Genomic DNA, 27,332 nt, shown 5'->3' with positions numbered 1-27,332 from the left:
GTGAAACATGAGAACCTCTCTCTTTTATCGCAGTATTTTAGTTATTTGACAAATTGACTAAATTGTCAAAAAAAAAAAAAGCCACACTCTTTCATGAACATATGTTGATTGTATCTTTTGACTGGAGTCCAAACAGGTATTAAAAATCCTTCTATGTATTATTGTTTCTTTTGTTTCCTTTGCACTTTATTTAATTAAAGTAACAGTCCTGAACTCTGTTTTCTATTGGAAAGGATTTTGATTGTAAGATTAGTATTTTTCTATTTAAAAGAAAAGTTATAACAAATTTAGATGGTAATATGACGGAAGCGTACGGCATTCAGTTGAGAAAAAAATATAATGTACTTTTCTGCTTTGTTCTCCTGAATTAACATTAAAAAAGTAGTTTTTCTGAAATGCTTTTCTGTTTTCAATTCTGCAATTTAGTTAAGTTAGTTTCTTTTAACATGAAGACTACCTAGAAAACATGATCTAGAAAATATGTTTTGTTTTAAATGTAATTACCACGCAGTGTATTAATTAGACAGTAGCTAATAATGTGACATATGTCCTTGTAACCCTATACGTGGATTACTGTTGATAATTTGAGTATAATACAATAAAAATATTGACTTTTCCATTGTCCTTGTTGTATATTGATGAAGTTTGGATCCCGTCTTTAAATAGCTACTGGCTGCCCTACACAGCTCTCTGTACTGGAATTAGACAGAATGGGTGATCCACTGCATGTAGTGTCATGGGAGGGGAAAATAAAGTTTGAACTTTTACTTATTTTGCAAGACACTTCATGTAAGGAACCTTCGTGGCACTTGGTTTTGTCTCTAAATATGCGTTATACTGTATAAGGCTTCACATGATAAAAAATTCCAGGCTACATCACAATAATATAAGTAAGAAAAGGTTCTGAATTTGTTTATATAATGTTTATATCTATATACCAATAAAAAAAAAGACAATGACAGGAATTACTAGATAGTCACAGCATAAATAGTTCTACTTACCTATATCTTTACTTTTACAGCAAGTTCATGGTGACTCCCATTTGACCAGCAGATGTTGCTATTTATTCACTTGTTTCAAGCTTTTGAGGCTGGTGTCAGGAATACAAGTAAGTTCAGAACGGACATAGGGACATTTCCTTAATTTAAAAACTGTAGATTTATCCTGAGACAACACAAAAGCCATGAAACAAACCTTAAACCCACAACAAACCAGAGAAGATATAACAAGTTCACTTTATTATTATTTCTTTTGAATTTACAAAATACTTGTTGTACAAGATACAGAATTATGACAGAAAACATCCCTGATTGATTTCCCAGAGTAGAGCCATTTTAAGAAATGGTACAGATACGACTTAATGCACGGCATCAAACTAACCATCACATTGCAGATAACCTGTGTTGCCTCAGAATCCCCCCTTTCTGTCAACTGGCAGGTCACCACTCTACAAAGGAGGTTTTACACTACAAATATGTAACACAGACCATTGCTGAGTGGATGTGGTTCGAGTTCAGCGTCAATGTTTACAACATACTTCATGTATCAGCATGGAAGAGGAACAGCATTGAAGTGGCAGAAGCAAATAATGAAATCAGTAACGTGTCAATGTGAGAGCATCAAATATATCAAACTGAAAATCGACAAGTGATATAGTGATGCTATCAATATTCCTTCTGCAGATTATATGTTCAGAGAAGTAACAAAGGCTAATGTAGCAAACTAATATTGACTGAGCCTCCCTTTTTCCAGTACAGAAAATATCGTCACATGGTGTGGGTCAGGCAGCTTCATTATTCATATAAAACCTACATTAGATAAAAGTGCTATAAATCTGTTCTTCATCAATGTACATCAACACGATAATAACAGAGATAAAACTTCATCTTCCTCTGATCATCAGCATTTCCTTCAAAAAATAACAAAATACATAATAATATATTAATTCAGCCCAGTATACCACCAGCATGCAAACAAGGTGTTTCATCAAGAACGCTTTAGGTGCGTTACCTGAAACTAAACCAGCGACGGACTAATGCTGAACTATACTACTTCTTAGCAGTATTGTCAAGGTAAACCATGGTCACATAGAATAAGAATGTAAAACTAATAGAAAACATATGAGTTTCTTCATAGGGTTGTTGTGCTCCAGGTATTTTGATGTTGGAGAAACATGACACCATCACCGAACAGTGGATTAGTGCTTTGCTTGGGTGAGATCTGACGCAGTGGTGATTGGACTGTGTATAAAGATGGCCCCTGCTGGCTGTCTGCAGTATATCAACCCCACCTCTTCCTTGTTAATGGATAGGATATGGGCCGAATTGAAAAGTCAAAGTGCACCTCAAATGAATTGTTCTCAAATGTGGTTTATGTCATTTTATGTAGTTCTTATCAAACTGATGTTTTTTTTCAAGCGCTTATTTTTATGTCAAGTTTGGTTTTAGATAAAAATGGGCTGAAAACCTTCTGATTGTCAGATTGAATCGCAACTGGTTGAGCATGTGACCTAAATACCTCTGTCCTCCAAGCGCTACGGCGCAGACTCTGGCTCTATTTTAGCTCATTTCTATTTTAACTTCATTTCCGGATAGTGGGAGGAAATGGCGACTGGTCTAGTAGATGATCAATTAAACAAATAAAGATACAAATAATAGTTTGCTCAAAATCGAGGGGATCACGGTGAGGTTACTTCATAAGTATTAAAAGTGTGACTTGTAAATCAATAAACTTTAGTTCATGATCATAACGCAGCAACATATAAAAGTTACTAATCAAAGTAAAAGTGATAGTTGATGGTTTTGCATTATGATATTTGCATGATTTATTTTTCTATCATATTAAATTTAACTGGATAAGTGCAGCAGAAGATGTTTTTTTTGTAACAACGGTGTAAATATAGTGATGAATATCATCTACTGATCCATTGAGATTACCAAGTTCCATTTGGACAAAACACCATCCACGCCGTCCGACCCTGATTCCCCACCTCGCTCCTTCTCTCTCAGCGCCTCCGCCGCTTCTTCGGACCCTTGTCTGACAAACACATTCTCCAACTTCAGCCCCCCCTTCGCTGCGTGCACCTCCTCTCCCCCCATCCGGTTCTCGCTCCCTTCCTCTGCCCACATCAACCCATCCAACACCATCTCTGGAAACACAAGTTTCCTAGTTTTAGGGTCCCAGTTAATACAAATATTTCCCTCCTCCTCCTCCTCCTCCTCCTCCACTATATTGTGAGCTGTAGCAACACTCAAGAAACCACATTCATTTGGTATGAAATCTGATTGGTCGGCGAGGGAAGTGGGCAAATTCTGGGACGAATAAGCAGAAAGAAGGGCCACTGTCTCACTCTTACTGGCTTCCTCTGCAGCTCCATCTATCTTTCCATCAGTTCTCACTCTGGCTTTTTCTTCCATCTTCCCGCCCATTTCTAACTTCATCCTTGTTTGTAGATTTAAACGATCGTGGAAGAGGCCGGTTTGTGGAGTTTTATTCACAACTGAACCTGGACACTCTCTGTCTCCGTAAGTTCCTTTCTGATCAGACAGTAAGGATCCCTGGATTTGTGACAGTGAAAGGGACTTTGACTGCGCCTGTACAAGTGTGCTCATCCCTGTCCGTGCATGTGTCTGCGAGTATGTCGGCACGTGTGTTTGTGAGAGGTTGGACTTAGCCTGAGGTGAGAAAACTCCAGCGGAGTGACCATCCTCAACTCTCCACTCTTTCTTATCACATTTCTGGCGTTCACCGATCAGATTATTCCCATCATCTCTGTCCTGCCACGGATCTCTTGCCTCCTCCTCTCCCCCGACATTGATTTGAGGAGTCGCTCCAACAAATGCATAGTCGGCCAAAAGAGCATCGTTCTCTGGTGGTGCTCTGGGCTCCTGAAGGGAGTAACCTGCTGGAGGATCTGCTATCTTTTTCTTGTAGCATGCAAGGTCTGATATGGCGCTGTCCATGTCTGACTCATATTTGATGACACTGATGATAATGAAGTTGGCATTCTCAGGAGGTAAAATCAGTGGGCGAGGGTGAAAAGATGATGTGTTCTGAAGGGTGACAGAGAAGTGACATGGCGTTCAAGAGATTGACCGAAACATTTACGAAATTAACATTGCAGTGCTGCTGTGGGTGATGAAAGGTTAAAAAAATCCAAGTTGACAAGTTTCCATAACAACAAGAACAATTGTAGTTCACTTTTCAGAATGTGTGAGCGTGTTTCTGTTATCACGTGTGTGTTCTTGCATTACCAGTGTATTTGGTTTCTTCTGTCCTTTCCCCATCAGGTAGTTATGAAGGAAGTAACCAACCACCATTAGCGCACAAAGGCACAGAGATGGAACAGCGATACCCCAAACCAGGCTCAGCAGATGGAAAGTCACGGGGTCTGGAGGGAGACAGGAAGCAGGAACATGTCACACATATACATGCATACATGTGTGTAAATATAGAAAGATTATATGAACAGCTTCTAAACCACATCAGGACTCACTGTGGAAAGTGTACAATTCACTATTTTCTAACTGTAGACAATTTTTCTTGATTGACATTTTGGAATTGTCCAAGGGTGCTCTGAGAGAGGACACCCCTGCGAATGCTAATGTCCTGTCTCTCCACGCCAAAGCAGTGTTTCTCAATAACCATTCTAGACTGAGGCGGCCCACCTTATTCTAATTTATCCTGCCACAGTGTTATGCACCAAAACGTTTTTTGGCACTTATATAATTACATAGGAGATCTCTAACTTGGTGTATGCTCTGTTGCTGCATTGTTAAGCTGTGCTCGCTCGCACGCCTGCTCTATCGTCCGTAAAGGTTTTACCATCCACGACAGTCAGGCCTCATAGTTTCAGCTGCAAAATCTGCTGTGCATGAGAGCGATGTGCACCAACACTATCGCCATAGATTGAATTAACTATCATGGAAACGTGGCAGAGAAAGTGAAAAAAAGTTCCTCTCATTTATTTGGGTGTGGACTAAAACTGAACCAGACCAGATCCTTCCACCAAATATCGTGATGATCTGTCCAGTAGTTTTTGTGTAATCCTGCTCTCCTGTAAACTATCAAACAAACAAAATGAAAACACGACCTCCTTGGCGAGATACCAACACAATTTAGGAACAATCATCGATGCCTCATTCTCTTCTGTATCGTGTTCCGTCACATTCCTTTCAACCAGTCAAACAGAGAGAATCATATTCCCTTTGTCTCACTCTCAAGAAATGAGGTCGTACCTGGAGGCGTGGTGATGCAGTGCCAGGCCGAGGACTCGCACTGCATCGGTATGGAGACCAATCTTGTCTTGGCAGAGAAGCAGTACTCCGTTTGGTGCTTCACTTGATGTTTGAACAGACGAGACAGCACTGGGAAATAATGCTACAAATATACACACACACACACACACAGATAACAGGTTAGTACATAACTGGTTCAAGAACTTTTGGGACTGCTTGATTTGACACCCTGTCCATGCCAGGAGGGTGGGAGAAGATTTTACTCACTGTCTGGCCGTGATGGCCATTGCGGATGGAGAGGTTGTAAGTCATGTGGGGGTATATTGTTGCCATGGAAATCACTGGTGTGTGGTTGTTAGGTTGATATCTCATTGGTCCTTTCAGAGCGATGATGGCGTTATTGCCCTCTGTTTCCACAGAAACCATCGGAGGACCCAGACTAGCTGCACGGACAGACAAATATATTTAATTTGGGTACATTTCAAATATTCAAACAAACGGTTTGAACAATGTTTTGACTCACTGTCCAACTTTGGATCAAATCTCCTCAGGGTCATGGTCCATTTGGAAGATGCTCTCCTGCCAGCCACTCGGACTCTGGCGTAATATCCTTGCTCCTGATCCCACGTCTCATTGCTCAGGTCACACCAGCTCCGCGCTATGTCCGTACACTGCCACACAGCCCTCCAGTTCACCCGTCTTCCTTTACTTCCCTCCACACTGTCCCCGTAGCTGGGAGAGACATATGGCCACACAGATACAGAGGATGACTGCACGAGCTGGGATAATCACAGCCAGCTAGTTCAATGTAGCCTCGAGCGAGGAACTTGAGGTTATATGGGCTGTTTGTTCAGTCAGATTACTCTTTTCTTTTTTGTCTGCCCCTATCTCTTTTCATGGCTTCTTTTTGTCTGTAAAGTCTCTCGAGACTTGCAGAAGAAAGCCTACACAAAAACTTTGTTGTCTGCTTTATGCAGGTGAATTCAAATGTAACGTGGGAACTTACATGGCATACTGCACTGTGAAGAGTGTGTCCTCTGATGTGCTGTTTCCTGGAGACCAGTGCAGAACATTCCTGAGATTCACTGAGGAGAAGACGACGTTAACGGGGCTGGGAGGAGAGGAGGACACTGAGGAGGAACAGATGGGAGGATTGAGAAAGAGAGATAAGAGGCATACGATTAATATGAGCTCATGTTTGTCAATAGAATGTTATCACAAAAACACTTGATAAAACCTCATAAAAACTTTTGGCCCAACACACAGATCATAGAAGAATCTGTTGTGCTTTGATACTTTAAGCTAAATATCAAAGATCCACAATGGACAGTTTGCCACCACATCTAAATCTAAACATCTAAACAAAATCTAAACAAATTAAATAAACAAGTTCTCTATAAACAAAACATAACAAAAAGAGAACCAGAGTACATTAAACTTTGTTTCTAGGGGACACACTGATTGTTTGGTGTTTTTTAAGTTACAGACCTTTGACAATTGTTTGCATATTTGCTGTTTTCACTATTTATAATTACTTAATATGTATAAATGAAAAATGTATTATAGCGCCATAAAATTGGGCTCAGAGGACACCCTGAAAATAATTTGTTTGTATCTTTGCAAAAAGTTGAAAGTGAAAGCTTCAGTTATCGAACAGTTTGTATTGTGATGACCTACTAAATTAGTATAAACGTCATAAAACTTATTGGACAAGAGATAAAATAGATGATTGTGATTTTAACTTGTGCATAAAATCAGATCGTTAAATCTGATCTGCTCCCGTTTCTGATTTGACTCTCAAACTTGTCATGCTTTAATGAATCTGTACCACTTCATGTCATGTTTTGGGTTTTTTTATCGGCCGTGATGTTTTAACCATGAGTTTGTTATACAGTTAGTTAGATGGTATGCATTATGCACGTGAATTATCCATAGATATTTGTATTTATTTTCTAAGCTTGTTATGAAGTTCACTATGTGCTTGAACAAGGAAACATTTTCAGAATATATTCAATGATGTGTGACTTTGGTCAAAACAATAGAGCTAACAATAAACCTTACTGAATCAAGAATTATTTAGAACCACCCCTGCATTCTGAGTTTCCAATTATTAAACTATGTGGTGTTAATGTACATGACTTTTTAGCTCAAGGTTGTTTTAGACCAGCCTAGACAAACCCACCCTACTGTGACACGTGTATAATGTAAGTTGTTGGAATGGGACTAGGCCTTAGGTCCCCAATAAGTAAGCAATAAAAGAATAGGTTACCAAAGGCAACAGTGACTCTTGTGTCCATACCTGTGAAGTCCAGAGTCCCCAGGTAGAGAAAAAACAACAGTGTCCACATTATCGGTCCAAGGAGAGGTCAACATGTTCAGCACACCGTCCTTATGGTCCTATAGCCCTGGTGTTTCCTTCTTCACACGACGACAGGGAGTTAGTTTAGACGAAAGTTTGATGGACAAGAAGTCCAACCAAGACAAAAGGAAATAAATAAAGGTGCAGGTTAAAGTCAAAGTGGTTGGATGACTGTGAGCAGCCAAGCCTTGAATAATTCACTGTTAAACTACGCAACCACCGCAACAGGTTTCCATGAATGAGGAAGAAATGTGATCCCACCTGTTTGTGCTCAGTGTGTGTGCTCAGTGTGCGTGTATGTGTGTGTGTGTGTGCGTGTGTGTGTGTGTGTGTGTGTGTGTGTCAGAGAGAGGGGGGGGGGGCTTACTTGATCAATAACAGAAACAACAACTCCTCCCTCTTGCCAACCAGAGTGAGGTTAACACGGGTGAAAGAATCAGATCCTTCCACTTTCAAAATGTAAAAACTCAGCATTAAAAGTGAAGAATTTCCACTTTATATCACTAGCTATTCAATAGCTAGTTAAGGTGGAACTATCGCCTCTTTCATATAAACTATGCCTTCCATAACTTTGGTTTATGTCATCTTTTGATAAAGGTGCAATAGGATTTTGTCATTGATCACATGTTTTGAATATATATGAAATATTTGAAATATGTTTTATTTCCAATCCCTGTGCATTTACTGTATTTCTTTATTGGGATTCTATTATTTCAAGAGATGTCAGTGTTAACTTGCTGCTTGGTCTCCTGCAGTAAATAAATGACTTTGTTTACTTATATATTTGTACCTATATATTTTATAACAATCATTTTTCTTACGTACAAATAGATAAATCAATGAAGAGCAAAATCACAAAAACTGCTGATTGTAGTACAACAACATTTACATGTCTTACTAAATACATGGTAGTGTAAGTACTGCTGTAAGTACAGGTATAAAATAACCAAACAGAGTAAATATAGGGACTTTACATTTAATTTATACAAGTGTATATATAGTTTTTATAGAATACTTGGCTTATAATTTTATGTTTTTTACGTTGACATTTTTTGTGACCAAATCTTTTATTACTATAATAATAAGAAGAATTTATCCATTTTAAATTGTTTGCATTAACGTGTAATGCAATGTGTGGCCGTAGACACTGGATTCACAAAAAACATCTTGCATTTGTCAACATATGAAAACTAGTTCACATCTTAATAACAAATCATTTCAATATTAGAATCCACCTTAAAAGACATGAGGGGACCAAGTAGAAAACAGGGAGCGACAATAAAATATGACATTTTCAGATTATAGCGATACCTAGTGGTCAACATGTGGCGGTGCTTGCAATTTCACAACTGGGTCAAACTTTAGATTTTTAAAAAGACGTTCAATTGAAAACTATATGATGATATATTTAATCTGTATTAACATTATAAGTATTAATATTTAACATAACTACAGGGTTACACATAATGATCGTCTGACAAAGCGGAACTGAGTAGTTTCTGGCCTTGTTGTCTCTCCGGATTGTTTTTGCTGTTGCACACGTCACGGCGCATTCATCCTGGTGCCTGTTAGCCTTTAGCTGGTCCAGAGGATTCAACCGGACAATTTACCCGGTCATTTGTGTAATGGTTCGCTAAAACAAAAAGGATATTTGCTCGTTTGGACGCAAACATGGCGCTGTCGATGGAGACGCAGCTCCAGAGCATCTTTGAAGATGTTGTGGTAACGTGCACGTTCATGAGCGGGTTGTAAAGCGAGCTAGTTGTTAGCAGCTCATTCAGCGTTAGCCCCAATTGACGTATGATGAGTTTGCTAATAAATAATTCAAACAATAAGTCATTTCCAGCGCTTGTTTTTGTACAGTTACGTTTTCCAGCTAGCTTAAACTGTAACAGCCGGAACTATAACGTGTTCATCATTCACGTTGGGCTGATATTTCAAAAACAATGGAGGCTCCAAACTCTTACAATTAGCACCTGACTTCAACTTCTTATCATTCAGTCATTGCACATTTTGTAACTGCAAACATAAATCCACCTTCCTAATAAACGAGACAATAATCTCTGCAAATATATCAGTTGTGTTGCAGCAGGTTCTGACACCTGATGTGTGTGTGTGCATGCTCCACTGATCTGATAGTGCAGCATGTTGTATCATGAGGTTATTGTTTTCAGAAAGAAAGATGGAGAGGGCTCCAAAGACTCATGCATAATATTTTCTCTCCCGTTTTCTTTCTTCTCCCCTCAGAAAACTGAGATGATCGAAGAGGCCTTTGCTGGGTAAGATGACTCCTGATCTGCTCTCATCATTTAGTTTACATAGGGGTTTTGACTTGTGGAAGAAGAAGGGATGATGTTAGTCTGTTATCCTGAATGAAATGTACAAAAATGCACATGTGTATAGTGCATTTTATTGTTTCTTCACTTCTATAACATAAACATATTATAATAAGAACTGTGTTGTGGTTAAGGATGTGTATGGACTCTCCAGAGGATGAGAGGACTAAACTGATCAGTTGTCTTGGAGCCTTCAGACAATACTGGGGAACACTCCCACAGGTCAGTGCACGCTCACACACACACACAAACACACACGCACACATTTATAGATTAGATGATTGAATAATTTTGTCTCTCTGCAGGAGTCTCATGAACAGTGTGTACAGTGGATAGTGCGGTTTATTCACAGCCAGCACAGCCCCAAAAGAATCTCCTTCCTCTATGACTGTCTTGCAATGGCTGTGGAGACCAGCCTCTTAACACCAAGGTACAGACACACTTACAAATGCATACAGATATATGTCTTTATACAGTCTTGGGCTATACATATCTTGAGTCTAGTATTATCCAGTTGATCTGTTTTTTATTTACTGAAATGTTTACTTAGGCCACAGTATCACTGTCAACTTTTAACTTTAGATATATTCCAAACAAATCAGTGATGCCATTGGTTTATGATAATTTCAAAAAAGAATTTGTTTTAATAACTGAAGTATTAACATTTGTCCTGAGAGATCAGAAAACAAGTCTGAATGTGTCTCCTGTGACCACTTGTGATCGGATCTCACTTCCCTGCTCTATATGCACATAATCACATACCTAAATATGTTTTCACCCGATCTGAGAACACAGATGTATCTGATGGCGATGTGTTTGTGTTTGGCCGAGCGACAGAGAAGGAGAAAGAGAGGAGTTAGGAGGGACTAACTGAATGAATGTGCAGTTCGGTCTACTATGAAGAAAGATTTGACCTGTTTGGGTAAAATTGTGCAATGATCAGTGTTGATATTGGGGCGGCGACCAAATGCATATTAAGCCTATGGACATTGGGAAGCGCTAAAATACGTTAGATTCATTGTGAAACTGTCGTGGGTCAGAGGACGTCAGCTGAATAGCAGGTCCTTCATATTCATACAGGTAGGTCCAGGACACATTTGCGTTCATGCAGCTGATGCCAGATCTGAACGGGTTCATTGTGTGTTGGACCTTTTTTTCGTTAACCTCTTCCATCTTTCCTAATCCTCCAACTAATGAATCTCCTCGTCTGTCTCTAGGATGGTGTGTGTCGCTCTGATTAGCTCAGAAAGTTTGGAGTGGGAGAGGACTCAGTTGTGGGCGTTAACTTTCAAACTAATCCGCAAGATCATCGGAGGGGTGGACTACAAGGTCTCTGACACACACATGCACACGCACACACACACACATACACAAGCAGAGTTTAGACAAGTCATCATCAGCAAGCTCAGTGATGAATAAAATGTTCCTTTTTATAATCTCTGCATTATTCTTTTTATTATGACGTGTTTATTATGACATTATTACAACATCAGTCTCATCACTTGTTTTCTGTGTGTAGCTGTAGTGAATGTTCCTCCTGAAATCATATGCCGATGTCAACTGGAGGTCATACTCCCGGTTTTACAACTCACGCGCCAGATACAATAGAGTTTATTGACTCTATTTGGAGACTGTTGTTGACACAGAGATTGTGCCTCCAGCTGGAAATTCCAATCTATGTCAAACATGTTCTAAGTGTTTTAAGGTGTAATGAATTAATCGCAAACGTCCTTGATGTAAACCAATGTTTCTTGAGACTCAGTGGCTTTTATCCAGCATCTTGAAAAATGCAAATTTTCTCTTTGGATGTTATGCTTTCCAAACAGACAGCTGCAAAAATTGAAGTCTTAAATCACTGAATATGTTATAATCCAAGGTGTTTGTGGGTTTCAGGGTGTTCGCGACCTGCTGAAAACGTTTCTGGAAAAAATTCAAACAATTCCAACTACTGTCAGCTCAGCTATAGTCCAGCAGCTCCTGGCTGCCAGAGAGGTACCTGTCATTCCATCTTTTACTTTTTAACATATAATTTATTTTTAATTTATTTTTTTTAGTGACTCATTGGAATAGTTTTCTGTAAGCAGGCCACCTACATCACTTTAATGTTTTATTCTTTAAGGTAGTAGAGTATATCCTGGACAGAAACGCCTGCCTCCTGCCAGCCTACTTTTCTATAACAGAAATCAGAAAACTGTATCCAGAGGGACAGCTCTCTCACTGGGTAAGTGTGTGTTTCTTGTTGGTTGTGTGCATGTGTGCAGCTACATATGTGTGTAACTAACGCTCTTATTTCGTCGTCTGTCTGTACCTTCTTTGTCTCTCTGTGTGTGTCTCATTTGCAGCTACTTGGCAGTCTGATATCAGACTTTGTGGACAGCTTCAGACCCACTGCCAGAATCAACTCCATCTGTGGTACGAGACACAGGAAGCTTACAAAATACTTGTTAACAACTATAAAGACACAAATATAGATTTAGGCTGCTTCACTTCACTTTCTGTTGATGTGTGAATGTGTGTGCCCACAGGACGATGCAGCCTGTTGCCAGTAGTGAATAATAGTGGGGCCATCTGTAACTCCTGGAAATTAGACCCCACTACTCTTTGCTTCCCACTTAAAGGCATGCTGCCTTTTGACAAGGTAACATCTGTTCATTCACACACACACCACACACCTACACACATCCTCAGAAAAAAGTTATTTGTATTTATGTTTTCTTTTTATTCTAGGACCTGTTTGAGCCCCAGACAGGCTTGCTGCGTTATGTGCTAGAACAGCCGTACTCAAGAGAGATGGTGTGCAACATGTTAGGACTCAACAAACAGGTAAAACAACCTCCCTCCCCATTACACTTTTGCTTTCACAGTACCAGGCACTCCTCCTTTTATCATGTCCTGTCCGTTTCACTTTCTTCATAGACTCGACCCTTTCTTTTGTTTGCAGTCCCACACTCTCTCTGCTCCTCCTCTTCCTCTTGTTCCTCTCTGTTTTCATTCGTCTCCTCATATCTGCTCCTTGTCCCTTTTTTTTTTTTCTCCCTTTCTCATCCTGTTCACACCTTAGTTTGTCGTCCTCGTTATTCTGCAGTTTCTGTTCATCTATACCCACGTCTGTTCTTCACGTCTTTCCTCTTTTTCCTATTTACTCCCCTGAACACCTCTCATCCCTTGTTGCCCTGGTAACACAGCTACTGTTTACAAGACTATATGTAGACCCATATGCACTGGTGTTAGTTTGCCCTGTTTGGTTCATGCAGTCTCAACTCAGCTCATCTCACTGTGCGCAGCCATCGTTTGAACAGCTACTGTTTTACAGAAAGTCTGTTGCTAACACAAAACAATAATCAATACAGTAAATTTACTTTTTCTTTATATTTTAACCCTGAACAAATAACCCAGAATCCACTTTGCATGTTTGAATCAGCTGAGTTGACACCAGCCATGCTGACAGTAAACAACCTAGCTCCTTAGTCACCACTTTTCTCTCTGTCTCTCCTTTTTTTCTCTCCCTTCTCCGTCTCTTCCTCCTTCTGTCTTTGTTTCTCTCTCTCTCTCTCTCTTTTGTCCTCTGGTTGTGTGTTGTCTTTGTCTGTCTCTCTGCCATGCGCTCTCTAGACTCTGAACATTGCCCAGGTATGTCGTTGTTCCTCTTCCAGGTCACCTGACCTGCCAACTAACCTGCCCATTGGACGCTTAGCTTAGCTTTAGAGGCACACAGATCATGGCCTAGAAATGGGAAAGTTGATCAAACAAAAGAATAAAGAAAAGACATTCTTAAATGGAGTAAAAGGAGAAATGCCAACAGAGCTTGAAATGTCACAGCAGGGCTTTGATATACTGATATACTGAGTATGAACACAAATAGACAGGCAGGTTGATAGTGTATGATAGACAGGTTGCAACAGGTACAGTGTTGACCATACACACTGTTAATGGATAGATTTATAAGGTTAATAAGGAGTAGGGTGACTTCGGGTAATCTGGGACATTTTTTGCAATTTTGACTTCTGCGACTTATTCTGATATCTGTTATACCTTAGATCAACATATAAAGACAACAATAAAGAATCTAGCTGCCTGATGATGACTGAGGAAGCTCTGGGCTGCTGATTATGTTGATCTAGTCTCAGTTTATTTAGTCCCAGCTGTTGTTCACAGTCTGTGGTTCCATCTGATAATCTGACAGCATTACCCACATTAAACCCTTCTGTTGACATTTCAAGTCCTGCTGCACTGCATGTATGGATGTAGTCTGGTCCGTGCCTGTTGTTAGCCAGGTCCTCTCACGTCTGACCTCATGCTGCTGCTCTATGTTGCAGTGACCTGGGCAAAAACTCTTGGTATTGACTTGGGCTGCAATATCATGTAATCGCGTCTTGAAAATCAAGAGACTTCTAGCTACATGGCAAAGATCCTGACAGACTACCACATGACAAACTTAAACAACTATAGTGCAAAAGCTAGCCAACAGTAGCACAGAGATTGTGCACCACTTACAGTCAAAATGATCAGAAAGCTTACAGGTAAATTTATTATCATCAAATTATTAATATTTTAATGAAAGCTGGTTGGGTTTTACAATGCAGTGAACTATAATGAGATTCATTAATAATCTGCACTGCGAGTCTGTGGATCTTCTACTTTTTGACTTCCAGTCTAAACTATCTTTTAATGCTTTGTTGTTGCAATACAGTCGATTGCAAACCTAATTACTTCAGTTACTTCAGTTTTGTTGTTTTCAGTGTTTTGCCCAGGTCCTCTGGTGAGTGATTCTGATTGGCTGTCTGACTCGATGAGTGAACTCTGACTTGTGTTGCATGATGTTCACTGGTTAATGATGCGCATTAATGAAAGACGACAAAGGGTTGTTTGGGCTTTTTTTGCTTGTTTGTTTTCAGTTTGTACCTCAACAATTGTTTCGAGGGAGACTTTTTTTTTTGTCTCAAAAGCTCCTTATATAGTAATGAATAAGATAAAATAATGACACAAATGCCAATGAAAAGTAATCAAACTCCAGTTTATTAACCAGGAATATTTGTCTCAAATATTGTGGCCATAGACTGTTTGAAAAGATGGATGACGCATTTATATCCTGCATACGAACCCTACCAAAAACTTGGATTCTATAGAAAGATCAACACACAGTCTACCGACAGTCTGTGGTCACAATTGTTTACTGAAATTGCAGACTTTTGATTTATTATCATTATTACTATTATTTTAAATATCCTGGTATAATCCAAAATGCAATCCCACATAATCTGTGGTTCATCAATTGCCACCTGACCAGACACTCTAATCTCAAGTCTTACATTGATGATTTGGGCTGTGAAATTTTTAAGCACAGAGTCAGACATTGACTGTTCATGGCAGACACACAGCGTTTTTATCAGCTTTACAATCAGTCAACATGCAGTGATTACAAATGGTGGCGTATTGATGCATATTGATCTATTGTGGAAAAGTTATATTGTATTTATCATAGATGCGCTGATGTGTTTTATGGTTTGTTTGGGACTAGAATAAATAGAGGACATCCTCCCAAATGAGGCTGCCAGTGGTTGGGATGTTGGTAGGTGATAGGTGAGATTATTGACCAGCCACTGGTAGGGTTTACTGTTGGTAGGACACTGGGGTTTGGAAGTAACTAGGTAAGGTGTTTGGTTGATTTCTTTTGTTGATGTGGACCCCTCTCTATTTCTCTCCGTCTCTCTCCTGCCTTCCCTCTCTTTCTGAGTGTGTGTTTGCGTGTGTGTGTGTGTGTGTGTGTGGGTGGGTGGGGGGGCAGGAGATGAGCAGTGACACCCTCACCACTCCTCTTCTTCCTTCCAATCGCACCAGCTCCCCACCTTCTCAAACCCGTTAGCCTGCATGCAGGAATGTGTTGCACTGTTTGGTTTGGTGTTTGGTTCTGTGCCGTGCCGTTGCGTGCTGTGCTGTTCAGTCCCTTTGCTGTGTGTCCCAGTAATATGAAGACAGCCTCTGTTGAGTCCTGCAGTGCAGAGGTCCTCACTCCTGCTCTGTCAATACTGGGGGAAGTTAGAGTTTCTTCATTCAATTCAACAATTGAGGTGCATAATGCTGCAATAGATAAAACCATGTCTACCCAGTCTTCCACATACCAACTAAAGCCCACGTGGGAGAATGTACTCAACCCCACTGTACTACATGGCCATGAGGCTTTAATATCTCATAATTAACCTGCCATCCCCTCACTATCTACCTCCCCTGTCTCCAGCCATTCAATCCCCTCCACTCTTTACTTTTCCTCCTGTCTTTCACTGAAGGTCTCAGTTATAAATCTGGCTCAGATAAACCAAACATCAGCAGTTCTTCCGCATATGGAAAACTACACGATGACCCCAGAAAAACATGTTGTACTTCTTCAAGACTTCAGCTGTGCTCAGTTTTACTTACATCAGTGATACAACATATCAACACTGTTTATTTATGATCCATCTTTAAGTCAGCCAGTTAATTTTCAACTGCGGTCTTTGGGTGAAATGATCTAAAATCTGTTCACTTTCTAGCAATGTCCAAGTTAACTCACATAAACTATGAGTTTAATGTTGATCAGCAGCTGAAACTTGAGTTTCAAATGTCATAACTATCCACAAACAACAGAACAGTCGCTTGTGATTGGTTCTCTAGTTCTATATAAGACCTAGAGTAAAATTACTGCAACATCTTGGGTGCACTGGAGCTGTAGCTGTAGCATAACTCATTCTCTGACATAGTAACACCACAGGTACATTACAAGAAGATCTGGAGGTAAAGGTAAATGTGAAAGCAAGGTCACAGGAGGATTATCCAGCTGACAGGAGCAGGAGGGAGATGCAGTCCAGCATGCAAGGGATGGGAGGGTTTAATGTGTCAAAATCTGCTGCTTGGAGAAAATAAAGTGCTGTGTTGTGTGGTGAAGTATATTGATGATAACCATCCTCTCTTCCTCCCCCATCTTTCTTTCTTCTGCCCTCCTTTTCCCTCTGTCTTTTCATGTTTCCTTCCCCCCCTCTTTCTTGTCTTGGACGTTGTTCTTTTCTATTCTCTATTTAACTCCATCTGTCTCCTCTCCTGCCCACTGTTTTTCTTCATCCCTTAACACTCCCCTCCTCCCCCTGCCAGCATAAGCAGCGTTGCCCGGTGCTCGAGGAGCAGCTGGTGGACCTGGTTGTGTACGCCATGGAGCGCTCCGAGACCGAGGAACACTTTGACGCCGACATCGGAGGAACCAGCCAGCTGCTGTGGCAGCACCTCTCCTCCCAGCTCATCTTCTTTGTGCTGTTTCAGTTTGCAAGCTTCCCGCACATGGTGCTGTCGTTACATCAGAAGGTGAGGGAGGAGATAGGAATGGAGAAGTTTGCAGGCAGCTCAGTTTATAGTTTGCACCAGTCACACACATACAACCCATGTAAAGTCAACACTGAATCAGCTCTCCAGCACCATAAACTTCTGGGAAATGTTGATAAATACTAAATGAAGCCCAATCTCTGTAGGAGGTACACCACACCATAGTTCTTCTGTTACTGATGGATTTATTCAGTTCAACTCCTCAATCATTCAATCCACAGTCAAACTATTTAAATACTTGACAATGCACATAATAAACACGCAGATAAATATGCATGACAAAACACACAACTCATAAACATACCTTGCTGGCTGCACACAAACGAGAGAGAACAAGTCCAAAGGGAACTAAAACATATCCAATAATGGCATAAGTGAAATTTATGGCAGCTAAAGAAGCAGAATATTTCAGGCAAAAACGTGGAATAGTATTTGAAATTGCATATTTTATTAATATAAATGCTTATGAAACATTTTTGGGGTTTTTCCGTATTTCTTTGACTCGCTCCTTTCCTCCTGCAGCTTGCAGGCAGAGGTCTTATTAAAGGGAGAGATCACCTGATGTGGGTCTTGCTACAGTTCATATCAGGAAGTATTCAGAAGAATGCCTTGGCTGACTTCCTGCCCGTCATGAAGTTGTTTGACCTGCTTTACCCAGAAAAAGAGGTACACGTCTACCAAGAAGTTCTTTTGATTCAATTCAAATATAAATGTACAATTTATACGATTGTTTTAAAAAATGTATAGTGCTGTCAAAAGCTGTTATTGGCACTCGTATAGTCGAAGTAGTAGTGTGATCTTTTCTCTTATCAGCGTATGTTTTCTCCCTCCTCAGTGCATCCCAGTTCCTGACATTAACAAGCCACAGTCGACTCATTCCTTTGCCATGACCTGCATCTGGATCCACCTCAACCGCAAAGCTCAGAATGACAACTCCAAACTGCAGATACCCATCCCCCACTCTCTGAAACTACACCATGAGTATGTATCTTTAAAGTGCTCTGCCCTCAGTATCTTTATCACTGTGCTCTACCATGAGTGTGTGCTGTACCACAAATGTACCCAATCATTATTGCAATAAAACCCAAACTAACAATGACACTTCATCCTGACCGGCCGTGTAACGTCTGTGTAATCGCTCTTTTCTGTTAGGTTTCTCCAGCAGTCTCTGCGTAACAAGACTTTGGGCATGTCCGACTATAAGATCGCCCTGCTGTGTAACGCCTACAGCACCAACTCTGATTGCTTCACTCTACCGATGGGCGTCCTAGTGGAGACCATCTATGGAAACGGATCTATGAAGATCAACCTGCCCGGCACCAACTGTACAGCATCAGGATCTGTCACACCGCTGCCCATGAACCTGCTGGATTCACTCACAGTGCACGCAAAAATGAGGTAGGAAAAAATGTCTAGAAAGTACTGAAGTAGTAAAACACTGATTAGAAAGACGCTGGATTTAGGTTGAAGCTTCTCTGATTGTTTCATGAACATGTTTCACTTCTCCATCGCCTCTTTTTGAGTCTGAGTGTCGCTGTCTCCAGTCTGATCCACAGCATCGCCACACGGGTGATAAAGTTGGCTCATGCCAAATCCATACTTGCCTTGGCCCCTGCACTGGTGGAGACATACAGCAGACTTCTGGTCTATATGGAGATCGAGTCATTGGGCATCAAAGGGTTCATCAGTGAGTACATTTGAATTCACTCTGACGAGAAGTCGTTCTCATCAGATACAGAAATCACAGCATCTGACCACTACTTGTATTTAACTATCAGAGTGTTCAGAGCTTATACATAGTGATGGGTAGTTTTAAGATTTTAATGGTACAACTACTGCACTGCTACTTATCAATACTGCTCATAGACAGAGTATTTTATTTACTATTGTTATCGGTTCTTATTTGTATTGCTGTAAGAAAACAAATATTATTTTCTCATGTCCTCTTTATCAAACCACTACCATAGACTGCGATGTGATAATTGAATACAAAAATTAAAAAACTTTTACTATTTTGATCAAATCAATATGATTGACTTTTACTGTGTAGTTGTTTACCTGCAGCCCCCAAATCACTAAATCTGCCCCCCATAATGGGATTCAGGAGTTATACCGCAGCCAGCCACCAGGTAGCGATCAACACCCTCTCAGGGATCAGTCACGTTGTCCATCCTCATATACAGTGTATGGGTCAAACTGATAGTGAGCGCCCTCTGCTGGATCACAAGGCAGACTACCTCAAATGATCTGATACGCTTTTAGAATGTATATCTTGAATTTGAACAGTTCATTATACTCAAGAGCAGGGTCTGTGTGCGAGTGTGACTTGAGAAATGGCAGCATGTTAAAGTCTCAACCAAGTGTCTGATATCCCATAATTGCACAATAGTCTCTTGTGTACATGAGGATGATTGACAAAAAAAGAATAGACATCCATCTTAATGCGTCAACTGTAAGTTCAGAATTTGTTGATCATGTCCAGCGTGTCCCAACCCAGTTTGTCTTCAGTCAGTACTGCTGTGAACAGCCTGTCTCAGAACATTTATATTCAACATCGATTTGTGTCTTCGGGGGGGAGCAGACATGAGCCGAATAACGTGACTCTCTCTCTCGTCTGCTCAGGCCAGTTGTTGCCCAACGTGTTCAAGTGTCACGCGTGGGGAATCCTTCACACTCTGCTGGAGATGTTCAGCTACAGGATGCACCACATCCAGCCGCACTACCGAGTCCAGCTGCTGAGTCATCTGCACAGTCTGGCTGCCGTACCCCAGACCAACCAGAATCAGCTGCATCTATGGTAATGTGCACACACACATTCTTATATATGCAACATACTTACTTAGACTGAGTGAATAACTGTTGATCTAATGTCACCTCTGAAACCCAAAAATAAATGTTTTCTCTAACAGCTAAAATAGGTTTTGGACTGGGATGTGAATTTTATTTCCTCAAGATTCCTGAAACATTGGCATATATCTCCTTTAAGATTTTGCTGTTTTTCAGCTTCTAATATTTCCCTGTCGTCCAATTACAAATAACACTTACATTAGGAATGAATTGATGCAACACCTCCAGTAAATTACATGTGAAAATGGTTAAAAAAGACAGAAGAAAAGAAAGGTTGATAGTGTCTCTACTTGTCTTATCTCCCTGTTTTTATGCCTCTGTCTTTAGTGTTGAGAGCACAGCGCTGCGGCTGATCACGGCGTTGGGAAGCTCAGAGGTACAGCCCCAGTTCACACGCTTCCTGAATGACCCGAAGACGGTTTTGTCGGCCGAGTCGGAGGAACTGAACCGAGCCCTGATCCTCACCTTGGCCAGAGCCACACACGTCACTGGTAGCGCTCACTCTGGATGTTTTTCTCTGGATGTTTATTTTCTTAAAGTGTCTCTGGACTTGTCTTACATTTTGTGTCTGTATGTAGATTTTTTCACAGGGTCCGACTCCATCCATGGCACTTGGTGTAAAGATATTCTCCAGACCATCATGACCTTCACGCCTCATAACTGGGCCTCACACACTCTGTCCTGCTTCCCGGCTCCACTACAGGTGCAGAATATGTTCACTTGGGCATTAATGAAACTCAAACTAATTTATTTTTCCCCAAATGAAACTTAATCCTGTCTCTTCCCTTCAGGCGTTCTTCAAGCAGAACAACGTGCCTCAGGAATCTCGTTTCAACCTGAAGAAGAACGTGGAAGAGGAGTACAGGAAGTGGAAATCCATGGCCAACGAGAACGACATCATTACTCACTTCTCCATGCAGGGCTCGCCCCCGCTCTTCCTCTGTCTGCTGTGGAAGATGCTGTTGGAGACGGACCACATAAACCAGATAGGCTTCAGGTGGGCTGTCACTATTTTGTGTCACACCTCTGGTTCCTGTGATAAGACCCAGCAGATACATATTTACTCAACATATACTTATTGTGTACAGTCCCTACAGTGTTTTATTTCTTCACAACATTGAACACCAGTGAAAGTAATGAGGGTTGGTACTGATCATAACTGCATTTGTTAATGATGCATCTCACTACTGATGTTTGAGGCATTTTTAATTTCACACTAATTGGCATGGGGGAGGGGTTCCCGACACGACATCTGTATCTAATCGATCAGATACAGATGTTGTGCCGTGGGATGATGGCATTACGGTAGCCTGACTTTGTGTCCCTCAGGGTCTTGGAGCGAATCGGGGCTCGGGCGCTCGTGGCTCACGTGCGCACGTTTGCGGACTTCCTCGTCTACGAGTTCTCGACCTCAGCCGGCGGACAGCAGCTCAACAAGTGCATCGAAATACTCAATGACATGGTCTGGAAATACAACATCGTCACACTGGACAGACTCATTCTGTGTTTGGTGAGAACACACACGTTAATTGGTACAATACAGACATATAAGATACCTGAATTTCCTGTGAATATGACGACGTCTGTGTGTCGTTCTGCTCTTCTCCTTCCAGGCGATGCGTAGCCACGAGGGCAACGAGGCTCAGGTCTGCTATTTCATAATCCAGCTGCTGCTGCTGAAGCCCAACGACTTCAGGAACCGAGTCAACGATTTTGTCAAGGAGAACGCTCCCGAGCACTGGCTGCAGAGCGACTGGCACAACAAACACATGACCTACCACAAGGTATGCACGTTACAAAAATCTCACTCTTAGACAAGGTGAAATTGAATGTTACAAAAAGACAGCAAGGACAAATCTTATTTAAAAAAACTCAAATAAAAATGTAATGTTATTATAGGTCAATTAAAAACGTATTTGTTGTTTTCCTACCAGAAATACCCAGAGAAGTTGTACTTTGAGGGCCTTGCAGACCAAGTAAACCCCCCCATGCAGCTCCAGCCTCAGTACCTGCCGATCTACTTTGGCAACGTGTGTCTGCGCTTCCTGCCCGTCTTTGACATCGTTATCCACCGCTTCCTGGAGCTTCTTCCCGTCTCCAAGTCTCTGGAAACGCTGCTGGACCATCTGGGAGGACTGTACAAGTTCCATGGTGAGTAAAGGCTGTCAACAAATGAAAAAGCTAAGTAGTACAGTTGATTTTGTTCAAGAAAAGAGCAGTAGCATAAATACATGGATAAAACATGACAAAAGGAAGAAGGTCCATCTCCTGGGATTTGTTTTTTTTTAAGTCTTTATGTGTACTGTTGTGTTTGTGTGCAGACCGCCCTGTTACCTACCTGTATAACACACTTCACTACTACGAGCGACACCTGAGAGACCGAACCAACCTGAAGAGAAAACTGGTGCACGCCATCATGTCTTCACTGAAGGTATGTGGAGGGAACTGGGGATGAAACGGCTCCTGGTTTCACTGAAAACCACAGTAAAAGTCCCCGAGGGTCATATTACCATTTCAAATTTACATGAAACTGTTAGCAACAGTCTGCCAGACACAGCGTGCTAAGTGGGTTTGTTTCACATCAATGAAAACATGACAGCGATGGCGCCTCCTGAGGACTGAGTCTGAGAGGTGGTTGTATGTTGGTTCTATAAGAGCTGAAAGTCACCATGTGTGCAGAATATGCAGAAAGAAAATCAATTTGAAAGGGGGCAACACTTAGACGGTTAATGATCAAGAACTTGAACTCTGACTGTTTATGCACACTTTAAAAAGAATACAGTTATAAGATCTATCACAGTATTTTTAGTCACTTATCCTGATATTGATTTTTCATACTGTTTCATCTATAGAGGGAAGTCACACACATCATTTTACATGTTAAATAATTCTTATTAATTGTTATCAGCAGCAGTTTTTTCACTAGTGTGATGTCTTCACAGGACAACCGGACTCCAGGTTGGTGCCTGAGTGAAACCTATCTGAAGTTCGGCATGAACCCCAGAGAGGACAACGTGTGGATCCCGGATGACACCTACTACTGCAAGCTGATTGGACGCCTGGTGGATAATATCCTTGATTAATCTCGTCCTATTAGAAGATGACAACATCACCCTGATGCTAGTTAGACTGTGGATCACCGACCCAGGTTTTGCAAAAACAAATTGGATCGGTCACGTTGGCTGGGCTGATTTTATTTTTATTTTCTTAGGTTTATTTATTACATTTTTCTTACACACTTCACATGTCAGGGACAAAGTAACAGTTTAGGTTGTGTTTGGACATAAAAAACAAAATGACTGTTGGCCTTGGGTTACTTTTCTCACAGTTCGCACTCTACTTCTGGCAAACAGGTAATCACAGGCCTCTGAGGTACCTGAATAATATATTTAAATGACTGCTGATATGTCTCCTCTCCCTCAGTGCCTCTTTGTTTTAATTTGAGACAGTAATTGTTTGTGCAACTGCAGTTACTTTAATCTAAGCTCATCCAGAGAAGAGGCCTGTAATTAAAACAGTGTCGCTGCTAAACCTCGTTGCCTTTCAACTGCCCTTAACTCCTTCTCACCCATGGCGGGAAAGTCACCGGGTCCTTTCCCTAACTGCGACTGGAGGTTCAACGAGTTCCCCAACCCCGCAGCCCACGCTCTGCACGTCACCTGCGTGGAGCTGATGGCGTTGGCCGTGCCGGGAAAAGAGGTCGGCAACGCTCTGCTCAACGTTGTGTTGAAGAGGTATGATTGGCATTTTTAAACAGGTGACATCTCTTGAGTGTTAGTGCGTCAGGCAATGGTAAATATTATTGTCAGCATTGTCGTCCCTGAATTGTTCATGACAGTGTCTGTTCTTCTTTTACCTTTTAGCCAACCCCTGGTTCCAAGAGAGAGCATCACAGCCTGGATGAACGCCATTGGACTGGTGATCACTGCACTTCCTGTAAGAAACTCTCACAAAGATCTTCACCGTCATTTACGGTTTGATGAAGTCACACTGAGTTTGTTCACCGTGACCTCTGCTCTCCCATCTCAGGAGCCGTACTGGATCGTTCTCCACGACCGCATCGTGTCCGTGATCAGCTCCCCATGTCTGACAACAGAGACCGAGTGGGCGGGTTATCCCTTCGCCCTGCTGGACTTCACGGCCTGCCACCAGAGCTACAGCGAGATGAACTGTAGCTATGTGCTCGCGTTGGCGCACGCCGTGTGGCACCACTCATCCATCGGACAGTTGTCTCTGATTCCCAAGTAAGGAAGTCTTCCTCGGTCTCAGGCTGGTTGCTTAGTTGCTCTTACTCTCAATGTTTCATTTATGATTGTCGTATCATTATTAACTTGTGTGTGTGTGTTTAGATTCCTGTCAGAGACTCTGAAACCCGTCGTCCAGACTGAGTTCCAGTTACTCTACGTGTATCACCTGGTGGGTCCGTTCCTGCAGCGCTTCCAGCAGGAGAGGACACGATGCATGTTGGAGGTACACACACAAACACACTTTGACTGAATATGACTGAATAAGTATAAAGCTGCTTTCAGACATGCACTGAAGCTCCGGACGGCCCACTAATTAAAACTCAGCAGAATGTAAGAACACAGCAGGATTCACAGCGAGCGAGTGGGTGTGTTAATGACGTAACTAACACGTGACAGGCGCAGAAAGGAAAAAAGAAAACAAATATCTCTGGAAGACACAGACGAAGATGTCTAGAGAGTTTGTGGTGATAAGAGCCGATTACGTCCTGCCCCTGGTTGCTGCGACACCTGAACGCGACGGAGGTTTGTTGTGAATGTGTCTTAGCGAGGAATCTCCTGCTGCGTTCTTCATATGTGAAAGGTAAACTCCGGAGAAAGTCCAGACCCAAATTGTGCGGACATCCTCACGAATTCATGTCTGAAAATGTGCATAGTAATGTTCCCTTTTTTCTTGCGTTTTAAGGCATTGTCTCAGTTTTGTCCTTCGACATGGAGATATTTGTTTTTCTCTTTTTAAACGTGTCCCTGTGCATGTTTCAGATCGGCGTGGCCTTCTATGAGATGCTCCAGGCCGTCGACCAACATTGCCAACATCTCAGCTACATGGACCCAATCTGTGACTTCCTCTACCACATTAAATACATGTACACTGGAGACAGTGTGAAAGAGCAGGTGAGGTTCTTACTTTGACACGTTGTCATTAACGCTTCGGCACTGAACTGGAGACGGGGATGAAAATAAGTGATACAAAAATACCAAAGATGACAAAGGGAGGTCCTCCTCACCCGGCTTTCAAGTAAGATGCCATCTGTGATCTCGCTCCTCAGGGGACTGCTTCCATTTTTCAATTTAGTTTGAATGTGTCACCCCCCCTGTGCAACAACACTGCTCCACACCAGTGTCCAGCTCTGACACCGAGCTAATTAGAGGAGATGAAGCAGTAGATTCTCTGTGTGCTTGGGGCTTAGGCTTTCTATAGACTTTACACATCATTAATTAAACGGACAAAGCCTCTATTGTGCACAGACTCAAACTATACGTGTATTTTTCTGGCCTTTGATCCAAAACCAGTGACGTTCTTTGAATGAATGTGATTGTCGTCATTATTTCCAATGTCACTGTCTGCCTGTCTGTGTCCATCTGTCTCTAGGTGGAGAAAATCATCATGACCCTGCGTCCGGCCATGAAGCTGCGACTGCGCTTCATCACGCACAGCAGCATCATCGAGACTGCGTCGTCAGCTGCCGCCGCCGTCACCGCCGCCTCTTCCGCCCCCTCTTCCTCCTCCACCCCTCAGCCCCAGCCCTCCTCGCTCTCGTCGGCCTCCGTCGCCGTCCCCTCGCCCTCCTCCACGCAGCACACACACGCTCCCATGTAGGCGCAAAGGACAGTTGCGATCAAGAACACGGATGGACACTCGTCGCAAATATTTTTGGCTGAATTTTTTTTTTACGTTTTTTTGTTAGGAAGGATCACATTTGTATATTCAGGCGAGATCCATCCGATTTCCAAATACGCAGTGTAAAAGAAGCTGCCGCCCAGAAAACACTCGTAATGAATTCAGAGGTATTTAGATAATCCCCCCCGTCATGTTTTGGAGCCGCACAAGGAAACAGCAGCTCTTGTTATAATCATGGCACAATTTTTTATTTCATTTTTATATTGTATGTAATCTTATTACCTCATTAAAAAAACATTTTGGTATTCTGGTTTCTGCTTCTTTTGTACACCTCATGTGAAGTTTAGTAGTAAGTAAAGTTTTTTTGAATAAAGCCTATGTTTCAGAGCAAGTCACAAAATGCTTTACAGGAGTGCAGCTATTGAAGTTAAACAATAAAAGCATTTGCACATGTAAAGAACAGGAACCTTTTTTTGTTTATTTTTGATGTCGTCCACAATCACCTTTTGTTTTTAGTGAAGGGTCAACTAGTGCGCCCTGATCAGAAGGTACATGTATTTATAAAGTACATTTCATACACAGAGGTAGATTCAAGGTGCTGTGCAAAATTTAAAGAAATCGCAGTTTAAAACTAAGTTAAAGCTAAATAAATTCAATTAAAACGAGTAGAATAAAAGAGGGAAAAGAAATAAAAAGGATAAACCTGTGTGAACATTTTAAACTAAGTTGAAGGAGAAAAATGATACAAACAAACACACTCAGAACAGGTCACGACCTTGATTGACCCAGTTTCTGAAAACACCGTACCATTAAAAATACAGTATAGCAACACTGCGCCCTGACATTTGCAGTTACCTCCTCTCAGTCATGCGTTTTATTTCCAAAGCCTAGAGAGAGACAGAGATAGAGAGACATAAGAGACCTTGTTGGCTTTATTAGGTTTTTCCTTTGTTGGCCAAAGGAATCACTCGAAACCATCTGAACAAATACTCGTTCCACTCAGAGAGGGGCCCGGCTTTTTGCCAAGAATACTTAGGATTTTGGCACCGAGTTGAATCTGGGATTGTTGCCATTTGACAATTGGCAATGAAAGGAAATGTGAGAGGAAGACTCGATTCCAAATCGTCTGGGTGCGTTTGTCGGGGCCAGCAAATCAAATTATAACGAAGGTGGAGCCTTCGGGTGTTTTCGCGAGCCGGAGCATTGTCGATGATCTATTGTTCTGACATTTAGAGTCAGGCTTCAGTTGTAAATGTTTGCTCAAGTAGCAGCAAGAATTCAAAGTGTTATCGTGAAGTTAAACTGAAAAGAACCTTAAGAGAGTCATCCATCATCCATCCA

The 27,332-nt window shown here is 41.6% G+C and overlaps 2 protein-coding genes across 3 annotated transcripts; one reads left to right on the top strand and one right to left on the bottom strand.

Moving 5' to 3' along the window:
• Positions 1-1,220: 1,220 nt before the first annotated feature.
• Positions 1,221-7,875, bottom strand: il20ra (interleukin 20 receptor, alpha). The gene is made up of 7 exons (XM_034580865.1): positions 7,537-7,875; positions 6,244-6,367; positions 5,761-5,969; positions 5,505-5,680; positions 5,238-5,379; positions 4,254-4,390; positions 1,221-4,052 (listed from the first exon to the last, which is right to left on the bottom strand). The coding sequence occupies exons 1-7, from the start codon at positions 7,583-7,585 to the stop codon at positions 2,916-2,918; spliced, it is 1,974 nt and encodes a 657-aa protein (XP_034436756.1). The 5' UTR covers positions 7,586-7,875; the 3' UTR covers positions 1,221-2,915.
• A 1,256-nt stretch (positions 7,876-9,131) lies between these two features.
• Positions 9,132-26,295, top strand: med23 (mediator complex subunit 23). Of its 2 annotated transcripts, XM_034580825.1 has the most exons (31): positions 9,135-9,318; positions 9,844-9,875; positions 10,067-10,154; positions 10,238-10,362; positions 11,150-11,261; positions 11,826-11,924; positions 12,052-12,153; positions 12,275-12,344; positions 12,458-12,570; positions 12,660-12,755; positions 13,545-13,562; positions 17,055-17,261; positions 17,802-17,945; positions 18,115-18,260; positions 18,432-18,677; positions 18,824-18,966; positions 19,902-20,076; positions 20,454-20,617; positions 20,705-20,829; positions 20,918-21,123; positions 21,456-21,636; positions 21,740-21,910; positions 22,061-22,277; positions 22,448-22,557; positions 23,069-23,195; positions 23,695-23,860; positions 23,990-24,062; positions 24,156-24,370; positions 24,476-24,596; positions 25,133-25,264; positions 25,743-26,205. In XM_034580825.1, the coding sequence occupies exons 1-31, from the start codon at positions 9,268-9,270 to the stop codon at positions 25,968-25,970; spliced, it is 4,203 nt and encodes a 1,400-aa protein (XP_034436716.1). In that variant the 5' UTR covers positions 9,135-9,267; the 3' UTR covers positions 25,971-26,205. The 2 variants fall into 2 exon arrangements, with proteins under 2 accessions (XP_034436717.1, XP_034436716.1); XM_034580826.1 differs by lacking the exon at positions 13,545-13,562 and having other exon boundaries at positions 9,132-9,318; positions 25,743-26,295.
• The last annotated feature ends 1,037 nt before the right edge of the window (positions 26,296-27,332 follow it).

The sequence above is a fragment of the Hippoglossus hippoglossus genome, chromosome 24 (genome assembly GCF_009819705.1).
Source record: "Hippoglossus hippoglossus isolate fHipHip1 chromosome 24, fHipHip1.pri, whole genome shotgun sequence".
Classification (NCBI taxonomy): domain Eukaryota; kingdom Metazoa; phylum Chordata; class Actinopteri; order Pleuronectiformes; family Pleuronectidae; genus Hippoglossus; species Hippoglossus hippoglossus.
This window is presented reverse-complemented; position numbering and strand designations above follow the sequence as displayed.